This window comes from Artemia franciscana, chromosome 21 (assembly GCF_032884065.1).
Source record: "Artemia franciscana chromosome 21, ASM3288406v1, whole genome shotgun sequence".
In the NCBI taxonomy this organism is placed as follows: Eukaryota; Metazoa; Arthropoda; class Branchiopoda; order Anostraca; family Artemiidae; genus Artemia; species Artemia franciscana.
Genome location: NC_088883.1, coordinates 21,921,815 through 21,946,321, shown reverse-complemented (window position 1 = coordinate 21,946,321; position 24,507 = coordinate 21,921,815). Strand labels below are relative to the sequence as shown.

At 34.1% G+C, this 24,507-nt stretch overlaps 1 protein-coding gene across 1 annotated transcript in view; it reads left to right on the top strand.

Annotated features, from left to right (window-relative positions):
• Positions 1-360: 360 nt before the first annotated feature.
• The window catches only part of LOC136041035 (ubiquitin carboxyl-terminal hydrolase 37-like), a gene marked incomplete at its 5' end in the record, with an annotated part of 40,250 nt that continues 16,103 nt past the window's right edge, over positions 361-24,507 (top strand). The window contains 5 exon segments of the mRNA XM_065725565.1: positions 361-801; positions 3,234-3,422; positions 8,049-8,179; positions 11,705-11,837; positions 20,453-20,698. Of these exon segments, the coding sequence (XP_065581637.1) occupies positions 361-801; positions 3,234-3,422; positions 8,049-8,179; positions 11,705-11,837; positions 20,453-20,698 (1,140 nt within the window).

Genomic DNA, 24,507 nt, shown 5'->3' with positions numbered 1-24,507 from the left:
AAGCCGCCTGAGGCCAACTTAGATATGCACGCTCCTCCTCCACCCCAATCTATTCAAAGCTTCCGTCTTTACATCCTTCCACCTTAACCGAGGGCGATCTACTTTCCATTTAGGCCTGGACGATTGGCCGAAACTGACAGTCTGGCAATCTGTCATCCTTCATCCACAGAACATGCCATAGGCATTTATATCTATCTCTCATTATAGCCATAGAAAGCAGGATACATAGTTAATATCGAGATGCTTCAAAATAAGTTAAAGTTTTTTTTGCAGCCGAGCTATTTTTTTTTGTCTGGCTTACTGAAATATATATCAAAAAATTATCTTTCTATTTATTTTATCTATATTTTAATTTTTCAGGAATGTGTTTCAAGCGTTTTCAAATGGATATGCCAGGTCAAGTCAAGGTACTTCACCTTGTCGAAATAAAGGAAAACTCACCCCACGCTCATTGTTTTCATCGCCATCAGATAAGGAAAATTCACCTAATTCCCAGGCTAAAAAATTGCGGGTTGAAGCACGAAGTCCTAGCCCACAATATGATGATTGGTTTAGCAACAATTCCCCGAAATTACCACCTGTAAGAACATACAAATCAAAGCTTAGTTCAGTTAAAAAAGCGTATCCTTCACTTGATATGAGCAAGTCAAAAATATTGTCTGATAAAACTCAGAACAGCCCAGTTACCTTCAAATTTGGTTCTCCAGTCAGAGTTGACCTCGATACCGATCCACTGTCTCTTAGAAACCATGATGAAGATGGATACGCAAAAAGGACCAAACTTGATCCTAGAGAAATCGGGTAAGAAAATGTTTGGATTTGTGCCTTTGTGAAGAAGTACCCTAAAAATAAGCGGAAATACCCACAAATTAGACAAAAAGAAGAAACAATAATGCGTTTGACGCTACTCAAATTTTGCCAAAAAAATAAAGAATGCAGAAAATAGAATTTCTTTTTTATGCAGAAAATAGAACAAAATAGAAAATAGAAATATTTAAATATATGATATATGAAAACAGTAATGCAGAAAATAGAAAAATTGGAAATGGGGCAGAGGTAAGTTAAAAAGAAAAGACTAAAAGATTTGGGAGAAATAAAACTGGGGTCTTAAAGATTTTCTCTTCAAACGGCTCCAAAATGATATTCGTAAGTTTCTTGACATGGTACGCATTTGTTACACATTTGGTTGTACCAGACATATCATGGGTGTCTGATATGATATGGATGTCTGACATCATGGGTATCTTCCTTTCCCTAGTTTGCTCATGACAATGCCAAGGGTTTGTTGAGCCTTTGATTGTCAGAATCAAAAAGTTACTTTGAAAAAATAATGGCCTCGTGGATATGAATTCAAGGTATATGTGGTGTGTGGAGCAAAGCCATGTTTATAATACTTCTAGTTTTTTTTTCAGATAATCAGACCAAGCTGTTTGCCTACAGCTTTGTCTTGTTACCCTGGCTAATGGTGGGACGTTGAGAAAAATCTTCTTATAAGGATATGAGTGGATGTGGTCATTTTGTTATTTTGGCCTTTAAATATCGCCCGAACAGTTCTACTAGATACTGCTTTATATTTGAGGGATTCAGTGAAGGTCTAAGGGGACAACAGAAGACCTACTCCTGCTAAACCTGAGCCTTCAGATGATCCGAGTAGTAAAATATGACTTTTTCCAGACGGTGCTTCGAGGGTAATGATGTCTTGTCCATTCAACCTCGTCTTAGAAAAACACAGGGTATCAAGATTATAAATATGAAATATGCTCAGTATAGACTGTCTCCTTTCGTAAGCAATCCAACTTACTGTGCTTCTGCGTGTTTTCAGCAATGGCTCTGCAAAGGGAGGAGCAGGCAGAGGTACCTTGTCAAAGTGAGTGGTAGGTGTGCTTGTAGAAAACTACGTTTGACACCACAGAATCTCTCACTTAGATGATTTTAATTAAATGTGTTGATTTCCCTTTTTAAGGAATCAATATATGAATTTTTAAGGATGTAGTCTATCATGAGGCTGATCCAAGTTCAAGTGTAGCGTTCACGTGCTCTTCTTTAAGCTTCTCTTATTCTTCAACAAAGATCCTCTTCAGCTAGTCTGTCCAGGAGGTTTTCTTCAGTCTGTAGTCTGAGGGTTCCAAATTCCTGCATATTACCTTCGAAAATGTCAGAATTTTGCTAGTAAAAATGAAGTGTCAAAGGAAAGATTCTGAATGTACCTTTAGAAAACATTCCTGCAGGATGAAGTCTATCATGAGGCTGTTCCTAGTTGAAGTGTAGCGTTCAAGTGCTCTTCTTTAAGCTCTTCTTCTTCTTCTTCTTCTTCTTCAATAAAGCTCTTCTTCAGTTAGTTTGTCTGGGAAGTTTTCATCAGTCTGTAGTCTGAGATTCAAGGTTATGATGTCTTGTCCATTCAACCTCGTCTCAGAAAAACACAGAATATCAAGATTATCTTCTTGGATTCAATATCCGAATTCCTGCATATTTCCTACGAAAATGTCAGAACTATGCTAGTCAAAATAGTGTCAAAGGAAGGATTATGAATGTAGTTTTAGAAAACATACGTGTTTCTGCACGTGTCTTGCTTCACACAACACAAATTTCCTTCACACAACACAAAAATTTTTGGTTAGATTTCCCGACTGCATTTATTAACTGCAACTTCCTCTTAAAGTCCTATTTTAGATTCTGTGGAATATGCTAATAGGTTCTAGAAGTTTTAGGAGCTTCTAGAGTTAATGTAAGTCGTATGATTAAAATAAGACGTGATTTATATAGAAAACGAGATCAATTTGGAGCAAGAGGGTTATTAATTGGTGGAATATGTAGATCCATATGATGCATCTTGAAAGAATGAATTATCTATTGGTTTTGTCAGAATTAATGGTAGCTCAAGGAATCTGGTCAGATTTATGGCTACCAGAAAGAATCAAGTGGTAGGAAGTTTAATCAAATGATATTTGAATATTTTAGTGAAGCAAATTCACAAGATAAAAGATGTTTAATATATATACAACACACCTTAGTGAAGGACCTAAAGCAATAATTGAGTTTTTGTAGATATTTTTTCTTCTTTAATCCTTCTTCTTCTTCTTTTAACTCTTTTAAACAAACTCTATTAATGAAGTCTTTACTTTTGGGTAACGTAAGATGTTTGCAAACTACTTAATTTCACATTTTCTGCTTTTTTTTTAGGGGAAAGGATCTTTAGCTATTATTTTGTGCCCATTTTGCTCTTTTTTTAGGTTTGATAACCTTGGCAACACTTGTTACATCAACGCAACAATGCAGTGTTTACTATCTTTAAGTCCATTGATTTCTGATCTGAGCAAATCATGTGATACTCGACCACGTAATAAACTAATAGACAGCTTCTTTGAGCTGGTGCAAGCAAGGGAATCTGGATATATGGAAACGACTAAAGAATCTCTTAGGTAATATTTCATTTTCTTATATAATAAAGGTCTTAATTATGTTATAATATTTGAGATATATTATTTTATATACCCTACCTTAAATTACACTAAGGATGCCCAGAACTATACTATAACAACCTTGTACTATACTATAACTATAACATAGTTATAGTATATACTTTTATATACTATATATAGTAAATAGTATATAGTTATACTCTATGGTATAACATACGCATAATACTATAATTAAATAAAAAAAACTATTTTTTTTAGCCAAAAGTAAGGAGCGACATTAAAACTTAAAACACACAGAAATTACTCCGTATATGAAATGGGTTGTCCCCTCCGCAATCCCTCGCTCTTTACGCTAAAGCTTTTAATTGTTTTAAAAAGTAGAATTGTGGCAAAGAGTCAAACTCTTTTGTTGGTAACTAACGTGGTAACTACAGTTCGTTACCACGAACTGTTTGACAACTTATAACAACCTTGTTTGTTAACATACTATAACAACCTTGCACAAAATTGAAAACGCTTTACTCTCTGCTCAAACTTACCAATTCAGATTCTATTCAATACGTATTCAATGCAATACGTACGTTTTGGTACGTATTGTATGTTTTTGTACGTTTTATGTAACATGGTTGTATTGTTACAACAACGACAACGACGTACAACAGTGACGTATGTAATGGCAATATTATGACGTTACGTCAATTGACAAACTTATTAAATAAATAAATTCATTTCTAGCAAGTGCTGGGAAAAAAGTCCTTTCAAAACTTTGCCAAAAGGGCAAAATTTTAAATAAAAAATGAAAAAAGAGAAAAAGCGATACAAAAACTCCCATGTTTTTACTGTGTGCAAATTTGATGGTGTGAACATGAACACGTGACCATCAGATTTATGTGATTTTTGCCATTAAGGGGGTGTGTCACCTAAACCTCACCCTACACTAAGTTTAGCATCGCATGGAGAGACATTGAAGATATTGTGCAGTACAGGTACAATTTAAGTCATATTAAATCACGAATGAAATGACCGTAGAAATTCACTGCAAAATCTACTAGGAACGTATAGATACCATTCATAAATTTCAAAAACATATAAAAAAGTTTTATAAAAAAGAAATCTGCCCTTTCATAATTTGAAAAGTTTCCGAAATGTCTATGCTGTTAGTCAACTCTGCCTACTATCTTCGAAAAAGTTCATTCGACAAGAGGGAGGCTCTGTTTACTGAAATTAATCAATTGAAGAAAGGACAGTATTAAACGAATATGTGTGAATTGCAGGATGAAAGTTTGATAATTTTGTGTGTGAATGTGTCGAATTGAATGAATGGAGGCAAGAGATGTATGGTAAAGAAAAATTGAATTAGATATGGATGGTAGGTAGAATGAAAGAGACAAATTTCTTGAGTATTAAAAGGATAGCAAGGTTTGTCAGGATTGCAGCGGCACATCGTGAGCGTTTTCTTTAAATATTATTAATTTATTTTAGTTAATTTGTTGTTTGTTTTTCTTATGTAAATTTCCTATGGTCCACGGGCTTGATCTGGAATAAATTATTATTTATTATTATTATTATTTATTATTATTATTATTATTATTATTATTATTATTATTATTATTATTATTATTATTACTATTATTATTATAGTAATAATAGAAGAGAAGTATACTCATAATAATCTTCTCAGTTTTTTTTTTCAACAAGTTTCTCTCCTAATGGGATCATTACCTTTCCACCTGTAATTCATTTTTTGTTTATCGATCCTTGTGAGTTCAGAATAAGCATGGGTAACCCGGACCCAGACTAAACGTGGACAACAAAATGGGCAGCTAAGGCACAGAATGAGCATGGTCAACCAGAAACCAGAACAAGCATGGACAACAAGTATGGGTAACCCGGGCCAAGAACAGATATGGGCAACAAGTATGGTGGCTTTAATATAAAACCAACTATGTATGCCTCTGAAACAACTAAACTACAACAACCGTTAGGCATCCTAGAGATACAACTGTGCATGATTGTTCTATTTCTTTCCGACCTGTCTTCTAAAGTTGTCTACATCCTCAGAAGAGATAGTTTGATTTGAAAGAGTTATGTGGTATTGCTCTTCTTTTACTCAAAAAAATTTGGTAGGAACTACTTTAACCAATGGTGTCTCATTAGCTTTTTCGGTTCCTCTACTTTTTTTTCTAAAATTCTGATTCTTTTCTCTGTTTCTCTGCTTCTTTTCTGTAATTTATGGAACAATTTTTGAAAAATCATCCAATAAAAGTTCATGAAATACCATCATCGCGCATTGTGAGAAACATAGTTGTTGTAAATTTGACTGAGAAGAAATTTATATTAATTAACATAATATATTATATAAAATTATTTAATATATTAATATATAATATAATTATTTAATTATTTAATATATAATATTATTTAATATATTAAATAATAATATATTATATTATTAGTACTTTTACTAATATATTATTTGAGTTTTATTGTTATATAAGCTGAGTAATGACTTTATACCATTCGTTGTGTAAGCTGGGCGTGAAATAAAACAGCCCATAGGACACAAAATTATTTCGCCCGCCGCCTTTTACTTTGCTCGTGATAATAGACTTTTCGTTATGCAAGTTTCGTATGTAAAAACTGCGTTATGCAGTTTCGTATGTTTGGTGTAAACTTAGGAATTTATAGAATACTAAAAGTTTCGCTTAGTGTTTTTCATATTAGTTGGACGTAATACATAATATTTTGTTGCGCATATTGGAAATTTCTTATAAGTTGAGAAAACTAACTGTCAGTAGAAGACAAAAACTTTTCGCCAGGCGTTTCTTGGTAATAATACATTCTTTACACTGTAAAACCAGGTAATTTTGTATTATTAGCCACAGAACATTGAACGCAGAAAATGTTCTACCTAGCAAGGCTGTTTCCAGGGTTGGGGTTGTTTGGGTGTTTGACCCCCTCCCCCCCAAAATCTCTGTCTGATATGTAAAAAAGTTACAAAAATGGATATAAACATATTTTGATGTTTTTGACCAGACCCCCCCCCCCCCGAAAAATCGTTTTTAATCACCCTGAAAAGTTATTTTGTGATCCCTCCTCCCTGAAAAAAATACTGGATGCGACCCTGTTGCCTAGCGACCAGTGTTGGGTGGGTACTTAAATACATGTACTTAAGTGCAGTTCCAAGTACTTGAATACATACTTAAAGACATTTTTTGAAGAGTACTTCAAGTGCATACTTAAACACATTTTCCATGTAGCCTACATATCGGTACTAAAGTATCAAGCACATTTTTGTCTCGTACTTCTCTAAAATTCGGTTCTCCGTTTATAATTGCCTAAAGGCTTATTATAAATGAAGAACAAAATTTTTATGTAGAATTGCAAAACGGCTACTTTGAGGCGGCGAATTTGAATGTAAATCAATGCTTATATTGCCTGAAGAAATCACTGGTCTGCTGGTCTGCTGCGGATGACAAATATGGTCCAAATACGAAATACCTCGTATAATTTTTGAAATTGGAAATTGGAGTTGTCATCCTTATTGTTCGAATTGGGTTGGCCGTTTTTCGTTGCTTGTTCACCCTCGCTCGCATCTGGTTTTTTTCAAATACAGGGAGGAAGCAGAAAAGCAGTCTTCTGAAAGGAAAAGACTGCTAATGGATGATGAAGGAAAGGAAGAAAGCTTGGAAGAGGGAGCACTGCGAGATTCGGGTTCTCTTCCAAGTACAAGTAGCTCTGAATATATATATATATATATATATATATATATATATATATATATATATATATATATATATATATATATATATATATATACATATATATATATATATATATATATATATATATATATATATATATATATATATATATATATATATGTATATATATATATATATATATATATATATATATATATATATATATATATATATATATATATATATATATGTATATATATATATATATATATATATATATATATATATATATATATATATATATATATATATATATATATATATATATATATATATATATATATATATATATATATATATATATATATGTCTAAACGAGCAATAATTGTGTATGTATGTATGTATTTTTTCCGAAAACGGCTCCCTTTCTGAAAAGAACATTGACATCCTGGTATGATGTGACCTAAAAAAACGATTTAGATGGGTCAGAAGTTTGAGAAAATTCGTTTAGAGCCTCCAGTCGCTGGGGCCCGGCGGCTGAATTTACGAAAATATTTGCATTTATTTTAACAAGGGATCACAACAATTAAAAAAACTTTAAAAAAAGAAAACTAAAAGTTTGAAGCATAGTAGATATCGTTCTTAGAAATCGGACTTGCTTTAAAAATCAAATATATTTGAAAAGACAGCAAATTGTCAGATGTTCGAAGACAAGTGACAATGAGAATCCATATATAGAAGCCTTCCTCGTGCCGAGTGCCATGGGCCAGTGGCCAAGCTGCACTATATATATATATATATATATATATATATATATATATATATATATATATATATATATATATATATATATATATTTATATACATAATGACATTTTATTTTGCTTCTAACGTTACTCTAATATGTTGCGCTGTTAAATAGGAAATTGCATCTGGCATTAGGCGTTTTGGATGAAGAATTTGCTGGTTATCGTATGCAAGACGCAAATGAGCTCATCATCCGACTTTTTGATTATTTGAAGACACATTATGATGCCTACAACAAAGGGTTAGGTAAGCCTTTTTCTTTATTTACTTTTTATTCATGTATATTTCTTCAGTTATTTGTGTTTTGGTGTAAAAAAAGAAGTATCTGTTTCTTTTTGTCAGTATTGACTGGACGTTTGTGAGGTGAAGATGCTGAGACGTGTTCAAAATTCATTTTATAATTTTAGTTTGGATTTTCTTTCACCGATGAAATTTTTTCAGTAAGTTGTTTTTTCATTTGTTTTATTTTGTACTTCGTCGATTTTATTTTTAGTTTGTTCCCTTGTATTTTTAGGAGAATTCTAGCTATTTTCTAAGTTAGCTGTCAATATTATATTTTGGAATTAAAAATTTGAATATTGGTCGAAAAGTAGAAATTGAACAATTCCGACCGAAAGAGTCAAAATATTAAACTTTCCATAATCACATGACCGACTGAATATGGAATTTTCCTTTTTGAGTATTTTTTACCAAACAAAACTTTTGTATTTTTCAACAATAGATTTTTCCAAACATTTTTTTTTGTAAGATGTCACCTAAGTCTGTAATATAGCTCCTAATATGGAAGATCATGTGAACTTCTAATTCCTTATGAGACATAATTTGCTCCTTACGATCGCTTTATTATGCCAAATTTCCAAAATGTAATCATAGATATGATCTAAAGCTTTTAAATGAGCCATTAGTCATCTCTCTGGGGTTTGCGTTAGTCCTGGTGAAAAAAAGAGATGTAGCTGCTACCCATCCAAAAAAGTACTTTTCCTTGTTTTTCTACATATGTTTATATAGGTAAGATATAAGATAATGTTTATTTTAATGAGGCTATCACAAGCTCTAATGAAACCGAATTTAACGGAAAAGAAAAAGAAAAAAAAAATCCAAGTATAAGAACTAAAATGGACTTTGTGCGATTAATAGCGAAACAGAAACATAAGAAGGGTGGGAGATACAAAGAAAATCAATGGCTTGAAGATAAGTATTGCCGGATTCGTATTCTAAGTCAAATACTGTAAAAAAAAACAACACAAAAACCGCTTAAAATAGAGCCAAATTAACTGTCAAAATGAAATATATTACAGTTAAAAAAAGGATTGTGCCGACTACAAGGTCAATCATAAAATAGAGCATAAATAAATATCACAAATGGGCAAAATAAAAGTGACCAAAGATTAAAAAAAACTTACGCTTGCGCCAACAACTAAAATAAGGGTCGGAGGAGTTAAATTTGGCGTAGGACATAGTTCAGGAATTATTAGGGCGCTCCAGAATAAAGGGGATAAAACTGTTTTGGAACCTCTCATTAACGGTATGGATCGGAGAATACGTTGGAATTGCCAAGAAAGCTAAGCGGGTGAGTCGAGACCTAATGGGGTAATGAAAATCGGTAAAGATGTCTTCAGTACGAGGATTAGATATTGCGGATTTAGCAGAATGCAAACAAATTTGGTCTCTTCTTTCTTTTAACGTGGTAATGCGTGCGGATTTAAGGAGGAAGGAGTATGAACTTTTGCTCTCTTTGTAGATGATCCTGAGCGAACGCTTTTGGACCGACTTAATTTTGTCGTTAAGTTCACTTGAAAGTTGTGAATGCCAGACCGGACATGCATATTCAAATAGCGGCCTAATAAATGATAAAAAAAATCGAGGGATTGCATCTTAGGGCAAATAAATTTGTTTAACAATTTTAACGTAGATAATGAAACATTTGCTCGTTTAACAGTAATTGAAACATACATGTCCCACTTGAGATTATTTTAAATTGTGATACCAAGGAGTTTAACATGTTTCACAAGCGTTTTGGGTGGGATAGAGTCAAGGAAAATGTAAGCGGATTTCAAGAAATTTATCGTCATCATATCTGATTTAGTGGAATTTACTTTCATTTTTAGATTCTTGCTCCCTCTGAAACATGGGTTGTGGTTTCGAGGGGGTCACCTTTAATATTCCTGACATGGTTCAAGGACGACAAGTCATCCATGTATTTTCACCTTTGGGGGAATTCCTTACCAATATCGTTAATCATACCTAGAAATAAAAGTTGTCCCAATAGTGTTCATTGAGGAGTTCCAAAATATATAGGAAGGGGCTTAGAGAAAATATTTTTGTATTTTACAACTTGAGATCTATTTGAAAGAAACGATATAACAATATTTACTTAGAGAGAATCAAGTTCAAAGTTAACCAGTTGTGAACGGTTGTGTAGTAAACCAGGTCAAAAGCTTTTTGGAGATCAATTAAGACAAGGTTTAGCCAAACATTTGGTTTCTCAAGGTTACTTACGATTGTGTGTATTAAGTGCACAAGGCAGGGTGGTGAAAGTTTTCCTTAAATTACCAAACTGTCGAACTTCAATACGTGGACAAATTTTAACTTTAAGCCAGTCATAGAGGAAACCTTCATCAAGTTTGGAATAAACTGAAAGTATAATACGGTGTATGTTGATGAAAGTCAGAATGGTGCTTTTTTTCGGACAGTTGTTATAACACCATGTTTCTAGCAGCTTGAAAATTCGCAAAATTTTGTGATATGGTTGAAAATAGTTGATAAAGGCTCAGTAATTTTGTCTGAAAAGGCTTTAATTAGGTTAACTGGATGTTCCAAGGACAAGTACTTGATTTTTTAAGCTTAGGATTTTATTTATAACATCAGATGGAGAAATTAGGGGGAATGAGGCATTGGGAGCAATAGTTGAACTTGGGCTAGTGAAAGGGTGGAGACTTTGAACTATGGAAGCAAGGTACAAGTTCAAATTGCTTGTAGTTTTAATAGGGGGTTCAGGGAGATAAAATGTAACTTCAGAAGGACTTTTCCTCACATTTCTATAATTTTTCTGTGCCATTACTTGAGCTCGTTAGAATATAGATATTTGTCTTTACTTTTACAATAATCAGAAGCTGCTTTTCTCATTTTTTGTTGTGGAACTTCTTTATACTATTAGCCTCAGTAATACGACCTGCCTTGAAAAAATAGATTTTTTTTTCTTATAAGTTTTTCAAAAGTCTCCGTAACATAAGGCTTATCTATAGAACACGTTTCAATTTTTTTTTTCTCAGGTAAAATGGCATTCGTGGTTTTGATCTAGTTTTCGATCATGGTGATTCCAAAGCTTTATGTTTTTTCATTAATATTTTGTTTTCTAAATGGCTTAAGTGAGGTAGCTCGCTAACTTTGAAAGTGGTGAATACAAGATTTGCGTCAAATGTATTGCTTGTGCTTGCCTCATATGCCAATCCCAGCTCGAATAGTCTATGATTTTGACCCAAATTTCATGGCGGGCCTGCCTAAGGGGCAGATCCCGGACGAGGTGGAAGGATAACCTCAGTAAACTTATGGAGATGGATAACGTTGCTGTCAACGAGGTCTCACTCTTACCATCAGAACGGCATGCATGGAGGAGCAGAGTCACAACCCTCTACGGCACCCCTAATTTGGCAGGAATCTTAAGTCAAGTATTTCAATTCGTATCTGTAATATCATCTGAGATGCAGCTCGTGCGTACTTATAATGTTTGTATTAGTCCTTCTTTTTTATTATATACTTTTTCTCTTACAGCTGAACCTGTATCTGTACTTATGACTCCCGAATCTACAGAAAGCGATTCAGATGATGAGGGATCTTGTTGGTCGAACAATCCAATTCGGTCAAATTTTGAGTTTAAACTGGTTGAAGAGTTCTTATGTGCTGGGTAAGAGTTTATACACATACTAGTAGCAAAAACTTATGATTGGATTTTCGGGTACGACTGCATTCTAGGCAAGAGAGTGACTGCTTCATACTAGGGCTAAAATTGTAAACGAAGGCTAAAATTGTAAATTTGGATAATGTCTTTTTTCCCAGTGCGATTGTATTCTGGGAAGAACAGAAATACTTAGTGCTAGGGCTAAGATTGTAAACGAGTAAATAATCGCTTTCTTGGCATGACAGTTTTCTGAGGACAAGAGTGACTTATTCGTGCCAGGGCTGAAATTGTAAATGATTATAAATAAGGGCTAAATCGCAAATGATTAAATAATCTTTCTTTGGGTATGATTGTATTCTGGGCAGTAAAGTGACTACCTCGTACTAAGATTCTAAATGAAGGATACAATTGATATAAGTAAATAATCGCTTTCGGGGCGCAACTATATTTGGGGCAGGAATGTGACTACTTCTTGGGGCTAATATTGTTTTTACGGTGGTGTTGGTAAATAAGGTGACCGTATTTGGATGTGTTTCGAGTCGTTTTAGCTGAGCAGTTAGCCTGCTCGACTTGCAATATTGTGTCCGCAAGGGTAGGAGTTCAAGTCCTGGTGTCACTGATTACTTGATCTGGAACAAGGGGAGTGGTCTTACTCTGTAAGCGCATATATATTTGACCCTGCTCCAAATAGGTACCAAATAGGCGCTCCAAGTAGAGAAATTTGGGAGGGGGAAACAGAGGAAGTGCCGGTCGGTTTCCCCCCAACCACCTCTTGAAGCAGGATTATCTGTGATGCTTAAGACAATGAAAAGTGTCTATACCCATCTTATACTGAGAAGCTGAAGATAGCAGCTCTAGGCTTGACAAAGAGTCAGAATGAACTATAATAGTTGGCAAATTAGCAATCAAAGATTGACTATTCATGAGGTGCTCTAATGCCATGATTATGATATTTAACTCTACAGACATTATAGACACATTATCATGTATTCTCTCACCCATCGTCATTTAAAGGGGTGGGATTATGGCTCCGAATGCCACATCTCATTCATTTTGGACCCATCAACAAATATTTGGAAATGTTTTTTATATGTAATTGTATTAAATTCAGTATTTTTTTTTCTGATGAAGGCAATGGGGTTAAATTCTTCAGTCCACTTTGAGCAATTAGTGTTTATTATGGTGATTGACCAACTCCATTCTAGGGGGGTGTTTGAAGGAATGTAGGTGCAATAGACTTTGCTGGAACTAGAATTTCTTCTGGGTATTGGCATATTCATTTGCAATGTTTCTATACATTGATGGATTTCTTAACCAGTTATGCAGGGTATGTGAGCTATTGGCTTCAGTTTTTGTTAGATATTTTATCAAAAGACATCTTTATCTTTCATTTATTGTTGACAATCCACTTTCAGTAAGCAGAAACTTAGTACTTGTTGGTTTCCTAAGACCAAATATGAGACGGATTATATCATTGTGTTGTTTCAAGTCTGCATCAATGTCTTTGCACAAGCACCATCAACAATGAGGCCATAATCAGTATGGGGTCTTATATGTGATTTATAAAATTGTATTAGTGTTCTCATTACAGCTCAAGGGTGTGGATACTAGTCTTTTTCTTATTTTTATTTTTTTTATAGCATTTTTGTGTGTTTGTGATGTAAAGATGGAAATTAAGCCTTTGGTCAAATATGTGACCTAGGCAATTAATTTTATGGTCTACTGGAATAATTATTCGATTTCGAGTTAGTCTTTTTTATGGTATTTTTTCGCTTATGGTGGAATTAGATGATTTTCAACTTGGTGGGTGCAATGGGAAAATCAGATTTTTGCGAAAAATTTTCAAATTGGAAGTGGCTTTTGCAACTTTAAATGTGCAATCTCAAAGGTGTTGCCAGTTGCCTATAATGCCAGGTCATCAGGATTTGGTAAATTGGTGTGTGGGAGGCTCATGTCCCAGAGAAATAGGAAGAAGAATTTTCAGCTCAGGGCTGCACCCTATGGAAGACCTTTTGGTTATTGAAGTTTTGGGTGATGAGGCTGAACCTACACAAACAATGAAACTTCGATTTTATATGAAAGATTTTATAAAAGATACGAGCTTTGGGGGTAATCCAAGACTTGTAAGTTTAGCTAAAAGGATTTGGTGGTTCACATTGTCATATGCCCCTTCAAAGTCTGGGAATGCATCAACTAGCACATTATTTTTAGATTGAGATTAATTTATTGCATTTCCTAACAATATAAAAGCATCTGTTGAGGAGTGGTGTATCCTGAATCCAGTTTGAGTATGAAGTATCATATAATTCTTTTCAACAAACCTTAGCAGTTAATGGTAGATCGTTTTCTCCATTACTTTTCCTGGCACAGGAGTAATCATTACAGGCCTGTAAGACTCAGGGTCATATTTGGGTTTATTTTTCTTTAGTATTAATAGGAGGGATGAACATTTCCAAACATTGAAGAATATGGATGTAGTCCATGCAGGATTATATCAATCAAGAAGTTCCTGTTTATAAGAAGGGGTGAGATTCCTTACCCGTTTAGGGTATATGTTTTCTTAGTTACTAGTGGCCTTAGCCCTAATATTCTGTATTGCTTTATTCAATTCATTAATTAAGAATGAACGGATTACATACTCCGATCCTGGGCGAGGCTGGTCTAGGAGAATAGGAAGAATAGGAGAACAGACGGACACAGGCCTTGGTTCTAGGAAAGTTATCAGTTTTTTGGAGGGGGGCGGGGTCTTCAAAAATATCTTTAGGGTCGACACAGTAGCAAGAACAGTAGCAAGTGCATACAGGTATTAAATGATTTAAATGTGATGTATGTGACCAGACCTTTTGTCAAGCAGAACATTTGAACAGGCATCAAAGAATGTATACATGTGAGAAACTGTTTAAATGCGATGTATGTGACAAAAGCTTTTCGCTAGCGCATAATTTAAAGACGCACCAAAGAGTGCATACAGGTGTAAAACCATTTAAATGTAATTTATGTGACAAAACCTTTTCTCTAGCGCATGTTTTAAAACTTCACCGAAGAGTGCACACAGGTCAGAAACCGTTTAAATGTGATACATGTGACAAGGTCTTTCCTCAAGTATCAACTTTGAACAGACATCAAAGAATAGATGTCTAATAATTGATGTCCAATAATTGGAGCCATAGATCCCTTGTCTTACCCGAACTGCCAAGGTTCTACTTTCGACCATCTTTTCAACATCATCTGCCATTTGACGAAGAAGCTCTAATCAAAAAAAATCAAAAATATCAAAAATAAATACAAATCAAAAATAAATTTATTGACGACAAGTGACTATCGTCAAGTTCCGTGATTCCAAAAATGGGCGGTACCTTATATTTGGAACTTACAAGATTATTTTCGCAAGGACAAGTGACGTTTTTCTATTAAACAGCCGTCCTTTGATTCTTAAAAATTCCTTTCAAGTATATTACAACTAAAAAGAAACTCGTTTTAAGAGAGTGACTATCCTCCAAGAATAATGGCTTGTTTAAATCTATTTGCATTTCCAAGTAAAAATAGAATTTTCGTAAATACGACCCCTGTCAAATCCTGCTCTTTATGTGCAAGTTGAAGTTTTTATCAAAATAAAATTTTTTTTTATCAAAATGATTTTATCGAGATTAGGGTGGTGATGTTGTTGATAATTGATGTTAGCTTATTTGAGAAAGGAGTTGCAAATGATTTTGCCTTTTCATTATCATTATCGTAATGGGTATGGCACTCACTTGTCCACCATGCTTTAGGAGTGTGTTTAGTGGTTGTTGTCCTGGGTGTTGTCAAGACACTAAAAACAAGAAGAACAATAGGGAATTTATTTTTATGCAATAGGGCCGTCCTCAGCAAGACATAAATATATGAGAAGGAAAACTTACAACAAGATACAATCAATATAACTAAAATAATTTTTTATTAAACAGTCCCAGCATCCTTACTTCAGTGGAGTTCAACCAAGACTGAGGACAGCCCTAGGACATAGGATCGAAATATTCCTTTTAATTAGATTGTCAACATTACCCAAAAATTTGGGAAAATATATACCACAGAATTTGATAATATTATTTATTATTAAAGCTACACCACTTCCTTTTCTCTCTGTTGACCTATCCATTTTTAGGATAGTATATCCTGGAAACTTTATTTGTTGGTTTTGTCAAATGGGTTTCCTGAAGGCAAGCAATATCAATGGAATTATTATTCATAAAAGAGATTAGTTCATTTAACATATTTTCTGAAGGTGATCTTACATTCCACTGAAGTATTGAGATATGCTGCTTTGTTGCTTTAGTTTTCCTATGACTTTGTGGCAATGTTTAGCTTTGTCTGGAATAAAACAAGATTCGTTTTGCTTGAATAAGTATGTGATTGGATAGGAAGATATTTGCCAATTCATTTATGATTTTTGCTTTCTCTGGCTGTTGTAGGTTCATGGACTGAATTGCGTCAGAGTTTAGTATAAAGAGGCATATACTTGATTTCAGCTTTTTAGGTTTTCATCCGGTTTGTCATTAATCAGGGGATTAATTCCTGGTAATGCTTCTGATTTATTTCTACTTGGGAGGTTTTGCCAGATAAACCTCTTATCATTAAATGTATAGGCTAGTTGGCTCAGCCTTGGTGATTCTCTCCAATAGCATCATGAGCTGGGGTGTTTTGAGGAAGGAATTTTGTGGGGAGTGCTTATTGCTTTGGGTAGGTTGGAGTTGGGTGTTCTGTGAGTGAAAATATTGAGTGGCTTCATAAAGGGTTTAGTTTGGCGTGATTGTGCTGCATTTGTTTCCAGAATTGCAAATGGGTAAGGTATAGCTTTCTCTGTTGCTATTTGGAGTCTTAGTGCTCATTTTTACATGCAGGGCGTACTTTTAATTGGAAAAATCATGGGGGCCTTTACAGTTTATACATGTAGGCTGAGCATTTTTGATATTTGCCATTCCTTTGGGATGGGAGCTTCTACAGTTTACTGTATGCTTGTAAGATTTCACCACCTTTGTTTGTTATGTGTCCTGGTATTAGACATTTTTGGCACTGGATTGGTTTTGGCTTGTAGGGCTTATGTGGTTTCATTTGTCCAAAGAGGAATATCTGGCCTAGGATATTGTTTTTTCTCTGAGGATGAATAAGAAAGACTTGCTTGATTTTTGGCCATTAGCATCTGGTTTGCCCAGTTGGGTGACATCTGCAACTGGGATTCGGCTACCAGCTCTGTCAATGAGACCGTCCTTTAGCTCGTGAATAGGTATTTCTGGAGCGATGTTATACCCAACTATTTTAGATCGGTATTGGTTTGGGGACCATAAAGCAGACTTTATTTGAATGTTAAGAAGGGTTTTAAGTTAAGTACTATCGCTGCTGATTTAGAATCTTGGAGATCTATTAGCAAAGATCCATCACGGGTAATATTTAAAGAAACATTGATTTTAACAATTTGAAGATTGCAACCCTTATTAGAGTTATCTTATTTATCTCAAAGGGGATATCAGGAGAAATTGTCAAGTATATTCTAAGACTCTGTGAAGGCGGAGTTGGAGCAAGGGGAGGGGAATTATTTTTGATTGGGGAGACTTTTTTCCTTTTTTTGAAGCTCTTAGAAAGGACCTCGTTAAAGTCATTCATTTTCATCATTGATGGTGATAAATGTCACCACCTCCACCATTGTGTTATCCATTGAGTTTGACTCATCATGTGAGCTGTGAGATAGTGAGCTTGACCAGGCAAGATGCGGAACATTTGGGTAGAGTCCAGGGGACTTTTTTGGGGGTGCTTTATGCATTGCCTCTGGAATAAGCTTTAATACTAATAAAAGGAGATTGAAATACCAGACTGTCTGCTCTCTTGTGAAGGAAGGACTTCACCATCCACAAAAAAATCCACAGTTTGGTCCAGAAGATGATTTGGTGCACGATTAGTTGGGTTGACTGCTGATAAATCGAGATGAATATCCTTAAGAATTTTTTTCATCATTTTTTAAAGTATTGCTATTGCTAATATAAGCTTATCAAAATTTCTTCAGCTTCTTCCTGTTTTTTTTTTTGTGGGCAGAAGAAGGAGAAATTCTTCTTCTTTTTGTCTAGTTCTACCTAATGTAAAGAAAAAAAAAATAGAATGTCAACATTGCCTATGATTTACGTTCTGTCCAAGTGAAACTAAACTAGATCTACGTTGCATGGGCAACGTGAGGTGTTGCAGTAACCTTTGTTCGACTTTGCCTAGTAAAGTGTCGCAAGAGCAACACTTTGGTTTTATTTCCTCTTTTCGATTTAACGCTGAAGTTTTTAATTTGTAAGAATCTTTAAATAAATACTAGGTACACCAACTCGCAAAAGTTGCAAACCCTTCATTGCAACTAGCAAAATTTGGGAACCCCATATCGCTGAAGATGATTGTAGCCTAACAGCCGATTATTACTTACAAGTCCCCTACATGTCTTACAAGTGGAACCAAATTGGTCTTACCATCAAATGCACCGTAAACAAATAATAGGTACATCTACTAGCAAAAGTTGCAAACCCCTCATTGCCGAAAATACTTATGAGCTAACAGCCGACTATTGCTTAAAACTTCCCTATATGTATCACAATTGGTATCAGCCTATTTTTGGTTTGTACCTTACTACTGAAGTTGTCAACCCCTTTAAACTTTCAAGCTGGTACTCATGAAGGAATTTTTCTACCAAAAAATGGATTACATGTGCTTTGATCAGCACATCAAGAGCTATCGACTGCCGTCGAAAAAAAAATAATCCATTTGTCTTAGTTCAAAAGTTGACTTTTTTTCTAACGTCATCAATTAGAAGGGAGCGAAGGATAAACTCTAATTTCTCTAGCAATGAGAGAACTTTCAAAGTTTAAGAGGCATATCTGGTACCATATATCTACCACAATCCCAAGTGCGAGAAACCAAATGATAAACTCAGCTGAAATCACGAACAGAAATGGGTAGAAACAATAGATTTTCGGCCCCAGGCAAGAGTTCTACGAAGCTTTCCAAAATGGAACCATATTTATCAATCCGGCCTAGGGTCCACACTTTCCATAAAAACCACAGAGGTTAGACTCTTACCACTTTCTAGGAATAAGCTGAAATATGGGTTCTAGAAAAAAAACCACAACAAAACCAAAGTGTTGCTCTCGCAACACAATCATGTTTCGTTATTTAATATTATATCCACTCGAAGTCTAGTAAAGAGCTTTGGCTAAGACTGATGGATATCATTACTCATTGGTTCCTCAAATGCCGACTAAGCAAAGAAAGATCCTTATTTCTTCAGTGGACTGGTTTTTACGCAAGAATAGTTACGAAGGAATTACAAACTTGGGCTCAGAATACCTTCTAGATTTAAAAAAGATTTCGATATGTATAATAATTAATAAAATTAATAGATCAATGATATGATTAGAACGAAAATAACCAATGGTTAGCTGACACAGTCTGATTATTTAAATTGAAAAAAATAATAATAAAATAACAAAATAAAGTCAATGGACTACTAAATAAAATGAATTAATTGAAATGGAGTTAACCAATGAGTAGGTGACAATAAAACTTCATTAAATAAAATTAATATTGTACAAGTAATAAAATTATTAAAATGAAGTAACTAATGAGTACCTGATAAAGAAGCCATAATAAAAATAGTCAATATAGTAAATAATAAAAATAAATAAAAATAATAAAAATGTCAATAATAAAAATAGTCAATAGTAAAATAAAAATAAAAAATAGTAATAAAATAATAAAAATAATAAATAAAATAATATAAAATATAAATATAAAAATATAAAATAGTCAATTTTATAATAATAAAAATAGTCAATAGAATATTAAAATAATAAAAATAGTCAATAGGAGCAAGTTGCCTGTGCTTCTTTGTATCTTGGTGAGCTTCTTGCACTTCTTCTTTTATGCTGTTTTTTTTTTCTTTTATGCCACCAAGAAAGCTTTCCTTTATTGGTGGCATTTTTAGGCTTTTCTCTTCACTTTTTTTTATGCTTCCTTTTTTTATACCACCAGTAAAGTCCTTGGTGGCGCCACCTACGCCAAAAAAAAAAAATGACGATATTCCTTCTGTTGGTACTACACGTGTTTAGTACCAAGTAGAGTTAAGTCCGGAAAAATCAATAGTTTTTAATGTTAGTCGAACTCCCATTTTTCAAGTATCTTATGAAACTCTTTGCTTAACGGGTGTCTCGTATGGGGTGCTTCACAAGGATATCGTCACTAGGCAACCTGTGCGTGCGTATTTTACACCGAAGAGGTGGACGAGTGTCTAAATACAAGTGTGTCAGCTCCAGGAATATTTTCGTCCAGGGTTTTGTTGCGAAGTAGTTTTGCTTCCTTGTGTATACCTGTTTCTGAGGTTTAAACTACATGAAATACTAAATCAAATGTCTGTAAATATTTTCTGTTTTGTTGGATGTAATTTTAGTTATCATTTTTAGGTTCTTGGTTTACTATTTTCATTATCATTTTGTTCCACCAATATTTTATCATTTTACCAATTTAGTTATCATTTTATCATTTTCATTATTATATTATTGTATCAGTATCATTTTATCAGTTCGTATATTTTAGATGTATGTTTTTTTTTTCATTTTTAGATGTGGTAAAAAAGGAGATGTGAAGAAGCAGATTTCGGATTCTCTTTGGCTTCCTGTGACGAAAGAAGAGGAAGATATAGCATCTATTCAGAACGACTCTGCAGAAAAATTAGAAACTTTTGTCGATAATTTTACATTAGAAGAAGCCTTGGGCGTAGCTATGAAGGAGGAGAGGGAGAATGGGTGTGACAACTGTGGGAAAACTACGAAGTTTGTAGCCAAGTCGAAGTTCCTCTCACTTCCAAGGTTGGCTGTTTCTTTTTTTTTAGCTTTAGAACAGTCATGTGCTAAACACACGCTAGAAAAGCCTCGCTGCCATGACCTAAGCCAAGATCCATGTATGACTTTAAATCCTTTTGTTTGCCCTTGACATTTTTTGTTAACGCTCATTTCTTGTGAAAAACAGGAGAAGGTGAGAACCTAGTATTTATGCTAAATACTACTACTACTAACAACTGACTGTATCACCAAGCCGCCGGAGTCCAAAATAGCTAACACGCTCCTCCTCGGCCCTAGTCCCAATCTGTTCAAAGCCTCCATCTTTACACCCTCATAAGAAGTTTCTATTTCCCTTAAATCTTTTCTTATTGCATCCTTCCACTCCATTCCGAAACGAAATGTCATACGTCTTGGCTTAAACGGCTGGCCTATAAGGACTATCTTTGGCAGTCTGTCATTCTTCATCCATTGAACGTGTCTTAGCCGTCTGAACCTTTCTCTCATTGTATCCCTAGAAAGTGGGATTGAACCACGTTTTTCTTATTGCTTGCTGTTTGAGATACAGTCAGTCAGATACGGCTCCTCCGCAGTCGCAGTCCCAATATATTCAAAACCTCCTTCTATACACCCTCTATTTCTATTTCCTTTAAATCCTTTCTTATGACATTTTCCCATCCGATTCCAAGATGAGAATGTTCTACATTTGGGCAAAGACGGCTGGCATTGTCATCCTTCATCCATAGAATGTCTCCTACTCATCGGAGTCTTTCTCTCATTGTAGCCCTAAAAGGCGTGATTGAACCACATTTTTCATTTCTCGTCAGTCATTCCGGTTCCCAAAATAATCCGTATACAATTTCTTTCAGCAAATCCTTGCCTGTCTTTTTGGAGCATCCACGCTTTAGGACTACACTTGATCAGAAAAGCTATAAAAAAAAAAAAAAAAAAAAAAAAAAAAAAAAAAAAAAAAAAAAAAAAAAAAAAAAAAAAAAAAAAAAAAAAAAAAAAAAAAAAAAAAATAGAGCGATTCAAACAAAGTTGAACAATATTTATTGTCTTTATGACCCTAGGTAGCCTGATATGGGGGTTCTTGTGGTCTATTAGATAATTATGTATGGAACAGAAAAAGACAAAAATGAGACAAAATAAACAAAAAACGTAAAAACAAACTCACAAGATCAGCAAACTTTTCCTATTTAGCCTGGGCTAAATCTGATCCTATTAGAAGGAGCGAGGGGCTGAGACACAGTTGAAACAGAATCAATTGTTAGATTGGGAAATGACATTGAATGGAGAATCCAATGGTAGATGTCTTTTTCCGATCTGATTTCTGGTTTATCCGTTACCCTTATTTTCAAGCATAAAAATGGCTCGTTTTTAGCTAAATAAGGCTACTTCAGATAAACTTATATATATTTTCTTTCATAATAAGAATGTTAATACTAGCAATTGGTTTGCATCAAAGCCAACAAGGGCCGTGGTAAACCAAAAGAAAGAACAAAAAATCTTACTTTTTCTTTTACCAATTTTCTTTCTTTAAGATTTTTCATTTCCCAACTCTACTCCACGGATTTTACCGTTATTAGCTTGTTTTTTTTTAATCAGCTGATTGCCGGAGACTGGACCGGTCTTGGTATAACTTTTTGTTGCTGAAATTGGTTTGGTGAATCTTAGATATTTGAAATTATATCTTTGGAAAAAGTACAGATTTCGTTAGCACTCTACCAGATGTAGGAAAATTTACGTATGTCCATTTATTTACGTTGATTTTACATACGTAGATTTTTACGTTCAAGTATTTTTTTTGTCTGTTTGCGTAACTTTTACTATAGGTATATTTATAGGCCTATAATTTAATCTAAAAACGGGATTAAGTCTGGAAGATTTAAAATGGATATGTCTCATGGATAATTTTATGCCTCATGGAAAACGAAGGAAATATTTAGGGAAGGCTAGATTAAGGGATAGTCCTTATAGTTGCCCTAAGTATGAAGAGATGGGCGAGTCTATGTATCATTTTTTTAGGGGATAAGGAATTGAGGGAATTACGGGTGGAAATTCTAGGTAGAGAGGTCAGGGATAGATTGGATTTGGGGTGTTTTGAAAAGTAGTAATATTATTGGAAGGTTCTTCCAGGTAGCTATGAAGCATTGTAGATTCTCATGAATAGTCAGTTCTAGTTTTCGCCAGTTTATGTTTTATGTTGTATTTTTTTGGTTGTTTGTTGTGTGTCACCATGGCCCGAAAGGACTTTCGTGGGAATAAATCTATGGATCTATCTGCGTATCTATCTTTACTATTCCTGCCCCTCTCATGTCTCTTATTCCTACTATTTACTTCTTCTATGGTACATCTTCTACCTGTTTGTTACTCACTTCTAGTATTATTTTGCTTCTTTAATTTTAACTTCTTTTAAGTCTTTAATTTTTTTTAATGTAAATTTGGTATTCCCACTTAGAAAATATATAAAAAAACTTGTCGATTATAATGTGAGTCTATCAACCGGTAATAGAAACAAAAGGATTTTTATCTTCTGCTGAAAATGAGTAAAATAGTTTTTGTAAAAAATTTAAATTGAAACAAAAACGTATACTGTAAAAGTTAGAAAAAACATGTATTATTTTGCTTCTTGGCCTCACTTAGCGTTTTCCCCGGACCAATTGTTCAGTCGAAGCTTATCTTCAACACTGTTTATGGTCTTTGCTGAGAATTTTGTGTTCAAATAAAAGAAAATAAAAAAAAAATGAACAGACAGGAGTCTGGAATTTTGTCAATATTGTGAAGAATTTATTTCTATGTTTTTCACTGCTTTATCAAGGTTCTGGCTGTTTAAATATTTCATTTTATTATATGTTACAGATTTTTACCTAATTGTGCCATAGGCTGTTATATAAATCAGACACAATTTATGAATACCGACACCGACAAATTCTATACAAGTTTTTGACCTGGAAATTTTGTCAAAAGCTAAACATAGCTTTTTATGAATATTTCATGTCAATATTTGTTGTAGATTTTCCTTTCAGTGACCTAATGGTGCCATAAGGTGTCATTATATATTTATTTTATATCTTGGCTTGAGAACTGACCAGAAGTGGCGTTTTTTAGCTAAAAATAGGTATGCTTTATGAATAAGCTACCGACAAATTCGATATCAGTGATAGAACTTGAAATTTTGTCAGAAGCTTAAAAACAGCCTTTTTTTTGGATAGGCCATGTAAATATTTTATGACAGCTTTCAACCTTGTTTTTTTTTTTCAAAAGATAAGAAAAATATACTTTATGAGTAGCTCACGGAAACTTTACCTTTCAAATTTTGTCAAAGCCCTAAATAGTCAGGCATAGTTTATGAATTGGCCACGGACATATTTTATTCTAGCTTTCGACGTAGAAATTTCTTCAGGAGTGTTTCTAATGCTGAATTTTTCATTGGGGGGGGGGGGGGCTCAACTTGTCTGGACTAAATATATTCAAGGTTGGCTCAGTGGAAAGACTTATTGCAAAAGGAAAGGCTTATTAAAACTCAATTGGTATACCTAAAGCTGGAAAAAGCTGGTCCATTTATGCAAACGCTCCCGCTTTACGAATTTAAGATATTCGCGACAGAAATATCCATATAATTATTTTCGGTTCTATAGTCAACAAATTGATTGTAATAGTGCGAAAGTAGCACTTTCGTCCTATTTTAGCAACCCTTGAGATGCCACAGTGCGACACAAAATAAAGTAGTGCTAAAATATCAATTTTGTGCTACGGATTGCAACCCTGCTCACAAGCAATCGGCTTTTATCATGCGTCGTTTTTTAAGTACAATTTTAAGGCTTGGATTTAGCTTA